The sequence below is a fragment of the Magnolia sinica genome, chromosome 17 (assembly GCF_029962835.1).
Source record: "Magnolia sinica isolate HGM2019 chromosome 17, MsV1, whole genome shotgun sequence".
NCBI lineage: Eukaryota > Viridiplantae > Streptophyta > Magnoliopsida > Magnoliales > Magnoliaceae > Magnolia > Magnolia sinica.
Window position 1 is genome coordinate 66,063,545 of NC_080589.1, and position 5,991 is coordinate 66,069,535.

Genomic DNA, 5,991 nt, shown 5'->3' on the forward strand with positions numbered 1-5,991 from the left:
TAGTCGTAAAGCTTTCCAACTTTGACTCCAAACTTAGCCAAGCCAACTCCAGCCAATGGATTCCAAGCCAAGTTAAGATATAAGCAAGATTTGTTGAGTCGACTCACTAACTCGGTTTAAGCCGAGTTGAGATATGAGCAAGAGTCAAGTTCTGACTTAATTGTTTTTAGTCGACTCACTGGGAAACGGATTGGCTACTCCCATGTGCTCTGTGGGTCTCACCATGATGTATGTTTTTCATCCATGCCGTTAATCTATTTTTCTATATCATTTTATGAAATGAGACCAAAAATGAGGTATATATCAATCTCAAGTGGACCACGTTACAGGAAACAGGGTTGAATGAACATAGACCATTAAAAACTTTTTGGGGGCCATAAAAGTTTTGGATCAAGAAGATCTTTGTTTTTTCCCTTCATCTGGGTTTGGATGACCTAATCAACAGATTGGATGTCAAATAAACAATACAGTGGGCCTCAGGAGGATTTTAATGGTGGATATCCAATCACTATTGTTTTCTTATGGTGTGGTCCAACTGAGATTTATATCCCTCTCATTTTTGTAATGATGCCCTAAAATGATCTGTAAAAATGGATGAACGGAATGGATGAAACACATACATCATGGTGGGGCCCACAGAGCACCGACCACTAGCCCCGAGGCTGGTGGCAGGGGAGTGGCCAATCCGTTTCCGACTCACTGACTGAGTTGATTAAGCATGACACGTACTTGCCCAGTTAAACAGTGCAAAGAGGAGGACGCGGATTTACTGCAAAAGCACGGAAGTTACTGCACTGAAACCTAGGTGGGGTCCACCGTAATGTTTGTGAGAAATCTACCCCGACCATCCCTTTTGTGAGCTAATTTTAGGGCTTGAGACCGTGATGTTTGTGAGATATCTGCCCCGTCCATCCCTTTTGTGAGCTAATTTTAGGGCTTGAGACCAAAAGCGGGCAGGATCCAAGACCCAAGTAGGCCTTACTAAAGGAAAAGGTGTGTAGGAAAATTTGTATCGTTGAAACCTCCTTGGGTCGACAGTTATGCTTAAATGCCGTCCAGACCGTTCATAACGTGAACTTCTGTGGCCACACGAATATTTAAACTATATACGTTAAATCCTCACGTTTTTTTTTGCCAACTGGAGCATTTGTTTGTACTCGTCAGCTTGATCCAAAACTTTCGCGGCCGTAAGAAGTTTTCAATCGTGAGCGTTCAATCTCCATCGTGTGGTTCACTTAGAGCCATTGATTCGCCTCATTCCAAGGCTCATACTCTAAAATGACATGGATAAATGGATGAACGTAGATAAAACCCATACGTCATGGTGGACCCCACATAGCCCCGGACGATTCAGACGCGGATTTCCTGCGGAAGCCTTTCCGAGGTTCTGCGCAAGGATGCTGGGTGGGCAAACAGATATGTTTTTGAGAAATCCACTCCGACCATCCATGTTTAGAGCTCATTTTATGATCTCCTCAATAGAACTATGTGTATCCAACACTAAAATGGGCCACACGAGAGGAAACAGTGGGCATTCAGTGAGTACCGTTGAAGCATTTTTATAGCCGTAAAATTTTTGTACCAGTATATATTTTTAATTTTTTCACTTCATCCCACTGGGAATGACCTTATAAACGGTTTAGATAGCATATACACATCAACGTTGAGTCTAAGAAGGTTTCAACGGTAGGAATTTTTTTCCCAAATTTTTTTCCCAGGGGACCTACTCAAGTGTTGGATACACCTCATTTTTTTCCTTGCATCTTAAAATGAGCTATCAAAACGGATGTACGAGATAGATTTCTCAAAAACATCTCTACGGGGAACACCCAGTATCCTCGCGCAGGAACTTCTTTAGCAGGAAATCCATGTCCGATTCCTTCGGCCGGTTCGCAATCGGCTTACTTCAGCCACTCCTATGCCCGGGTACAGAGATATTCCAGTGCCCCGTTGTCGTAATATGTGTGGGATCCACTGAGATGCCCGTCACAAATCCACTCCTTTCATCGGCTTTGAAAGACCATAATAGGAATGTAAATATACGGCCAATCCAAAACTCCCGTGGTCCATGCCAAACGAAACAGCGGGCATTGAACGCTTACCATTGGGGGCATTTTGCGTGTTGATGCAAAAAACTAGTATAATCCTTCTTCCTATCTTCCACCTGCACAGGGATGAAACAAAAGAAACCTTAGCTAAAGTCAGGGACCCTCCGATGCTAAAGTCAGTAATGGGGCAATGTAGGAAGGATTTTTGAGAAAAGTTTTCTACGTACCCCCTTAGCTTGGAGTGTTCTCTGTATTTATAGGAATATGAGGATCTCATCGTGCAGGGATTCTTTCCCTGTTATTTTAGAGATTTGATTTCAATCCATTTTTGGTCTTCATCCGATCTCGAAATCATCGGGATCGGGGATCCTTTTACAAAATTTCCGGGACAACGTTTTCATTCACGCCGTCTTTTCCTTGCCTGGCCCAGTTTTGACTGACTCTAATAAGGAGTTAATCTGAACCAGCTTTCTGGGTCAAGTTGTTTGCCATCTGTCGGGCAAGATGGAGCCGATCCGTAATCGAATCCTCTCTTACTCCGATAGCCGACTTTATAACCGACCTAATTGGGTCAGTTTTACGGTTGGACGGGCGGCTTCTGAACTTAAGGTCTTAATCGGCCTTTTAGATGTTGTTGTCTTATCATCCGAGTCAACTTCATGCATGTATGTAATTTGCCTTTAGCTCATGACTTTATAAATCTCGGTTGGAGTTTTTATTCCTTATAAACCGAGCTAAGTCTCTCCTTAAGGTGTTTAGGTCTCTTGCCTCGGTTAGGCTTCTTGCCTCGAACTCTCAGGCCGAGTCAATAGAGTTGGTCTATGCCATAACCAGGTCTCCGGACTTGTCATATTTTTCCCCAACAGTAAGCCCCCCCTTACTCTTTGCGTCAACTATGTTGCTAAGGAGTAGAGTTTTGGGTCGGATTGGACCGGAGACCGATATTATGATGGGACATTTAATGTTCGTATGACGTCCTGAACATGTGTCGATTCGTTGGTCGAGGTCGCACGTGCAAGAAGCCATCAGAGCGTGTCTTCGGCCAATGAGGTTCGAACGCGTGGCGGGAGCGGCGTCTCCATCAGTCGACGTGCGCCACATATCAGGTGGGGGAGTCGAAACGACCGTCGATACGACTCCTTAAATGTCCTTGCCACGTGGCCGGGCTATATAAGGAGGAGAGGGACGCCCCTTCCTCATTTTCGTACGTTTTCTCCTCTTCCCGTTTTCGTTTTCACAGTTTTCCCGCCCTTTGCCATTTTTGTTCTTCCTTCTTGATTTTCGCTTCTACGTTCGCCCTCTTTTCGGTCTGTATCACCATCTCCGATGAGTTTCAAACTCTCTCCCTCCATTTTCTTTTTGAATTTCAATGGCAATGCGTGGTTCTCAGAGTCTCCGGGAGGGAGCTTCCGGTGACGAGGGTGAAGCGAAACATTTCTGGAATGTCTCGGAATCGCCCTCCCTGCTGGTGGAGATGGTCATTGGTGCCAATAAAGCCTTTCAGTATTCAGAGAGGGTAACTGGGTCTTCGGCGAAGTGCCCTACTTCTGTGGGTCTCTCTCGTGGAGAGGCGTCTTTAACGACTGCCCCTGGCAGGCCTAATCCTCCTGGGGAGGAAATGGAGGAAGAGGATGAGGAGATTGAAGGGACCAGTGAGTCGGTCCTCACACAGAGACCGGCAAGAACCGTTGAATCGGCGGCCGAGGGAGGAGAGGCAGGAGATGAGCAGAATGGTTCGGTTCCCTCGGTCCTGACCGAGGCGGACCTGGATAGGATCAAGGCCGAGTATCATGTCCCGGACTCGGTTATCCTTCGCATTCCTCTGCTGAGTGAGTTACCTAACCATCCTCCAGCTGGGATGGTCGCAATCTTCCAGGTTGCTTTACACCAAGGCATTGCTCGGGATTTACTTTTCCGACTCTAGATTGCACCGGGGTAGATAGTTTCGAATAGATGGAGGAACTTGTTCGGATGCTCGGTGTTATGGGCTGAGTTAGAGCAGCCCCCATTGACTATCGACGAGTTTCTCCATCTGTACCAAGTACGGCCGAATCCACAATAGCCCGGCTGATATTTTTTATGTACTTGGAGGAACAAGGGCGGGCTTTTGATAACCGACCCTCCTACCTCCAACGAGCACTGGAGAGATATATGGTTCTGAGCGTGTGGCCGCTGGAGACTGCCGAGCCAGGACTCTTCGAACTTCACGTTCCTCGGGCGTTCTCCCAAGCAGGTGACTTGGTATGCCCTTTTTCTTTATCTCCTTACACCATTGTATTTTTTGAGTCTGACTGAATGTGTATCCCCACGCGCAGGCCGAAACTAGGAGCTGACGCCCTAGAGCGGATCAAGGATCTGAAGGCATTGGATTCGGAGGAGCGATCTTGGAAGACACTTCTCCAACCGGAGCGTCTTCTTCTCTCAGGTTTAGACTCGGCCATAACAGGTAACTTCTGGATGTATTGTTGCATCTTCTTCTAACTTTTTTGATTCGTCTTGCTTTTCTTAGTGCAGAGATGGCTGAGGCAAGGCCCATTCTTCGTCCTCCTTCCAAGATGAAAGCTCTTCCTCGATCCGAGACTCGTCCTCCCAATAGACCAAAGACGGTTTCAAAGGCTAAAGAGCAAGCCACACCGGCCGTCCCGACCGAGGTTCCGACTATAGACTTGGAGGAAGGGGCAGAAGCGGCAGACGTGGTGGCGGAAGTGGCAGCTCCCGACTCTCAGGCTCAGGCAGCTCCTGAGCCTCAAGTGGCCTCTGAGCCAAGACCCGTTGCAAAGCAGGTCCCGGGACAGAAGGAGGAGCAGAGAGGGGAGCCCTCAGGAGGGGAGATGACTCAACAGGAGGCGTTCTTCCAACAGGCTATGTCGGATATGGTCCCTTAGGCGCTTTCCCACGAGAGCGAGAAAGAGTTCGCTGCCCTCTTTGAAGCTCCCCAGAGACGGATTCTCTCTCATCTGGCAAGATTCTCCTTGAGATAAGGCTCGGACTTCTCACTCAATTTGCTGATTGCTTCGATTTTAATCTAATTTGGCCTTTGTCTTTTGCAGTTCGCTCCTTGTTTGCTCAGGGCTAGCTTAGATCTGGCCGAGGCTCAGAATCGAGCGGCGGATGCTGAAGCAACTTGGAAACGGACAGCGGAGGCGGAAGCACAACTTGAAGCTGCCATGGCTCGAGTTGGCCGACTGTCTGGCGAATTAGGGCTTGCCCGAAAGGTCACCGAGGATGTTAAGGCCGAGTGTACTCATGTGGCCTCGCTATTGAAAGAGGCCCAAGAGGAGAGTCGGCAAATTCGTCAGGCTCATGCCTCTTCAGAGGACAAGTTGGCTCGACTCAAGGCTGAGACAAGGGCTACCATCGAGCAGGCCAAAGAAGAGGCCAGGGACCAGGCCGTAAAGGCCTTTCTTGAATCCCAAGAGTATCTAGAGGAACGGGATCGCTTGTATCAGGACGGATACACCAAGTGTGTCGAAGTGATGAAGGAAGCTTTCCTCGACCTTGATCTCTCAAGATTTGAAGAAGGTGCCTCTGGGTTTGAAGGTCTGGAGGCCGAGGCAGTCGGGTTTGCTGATGTTGCAGCTGGTATCGAGGTTGAGTCTGAAGCTTCTCCTGAGGTGGCATCAGAGGTCGCTCCGAGTGGCGGTAGCAGCTGAGTCCGAGCTATCCCCTGAGTTAGCTCCTGATGAACCTTGGAGCTGGTTTGGAGCCGTTAAGCACTTCAAGCACGCCAAGCTTCAAGTACATCAAGCACACCAGGCGGGCTCGAGAGCATCTGTAACCAAGAGGGGACATGGCGTATTGCAGCCGACTCTTTTTGCCTTTATTTTTATGGTTTTCCTAATGTAGTTTCAGTGGAAGTTAATGTAGTCCGATGTAATACATATACTGATGAATGAATATACTTAAGTTTTATTCATTTGACTCAGTTTACATGTTTTTCATT

General features: G+C 47.8%; 1 protein-coding gene across 1 annotated transcript; it reads left to right on the forward strand.

Moving 5' to 3' along the window:
* Positions 1-4,343: 4,343 nt before the first annotated feature.
* LOC131230588 (uncharacterized) lies at positions 4,344-5,701 on the forward strand. Its single transcript, XM_058226492.1, has 3 exons — positions 4,344-4,494; positions 4,563-4,924; positions 5,099-5,701. Exons 1-3 carry the CDS (start codon positions 4,344-4,346, stop codon positions 5,699-5,701), a joined length of 1,116 nt encoding a protein of 371 aa, XP_058082475.1.
* Positions 5,702-5,991: the final 290 nt, after the last annotated feature.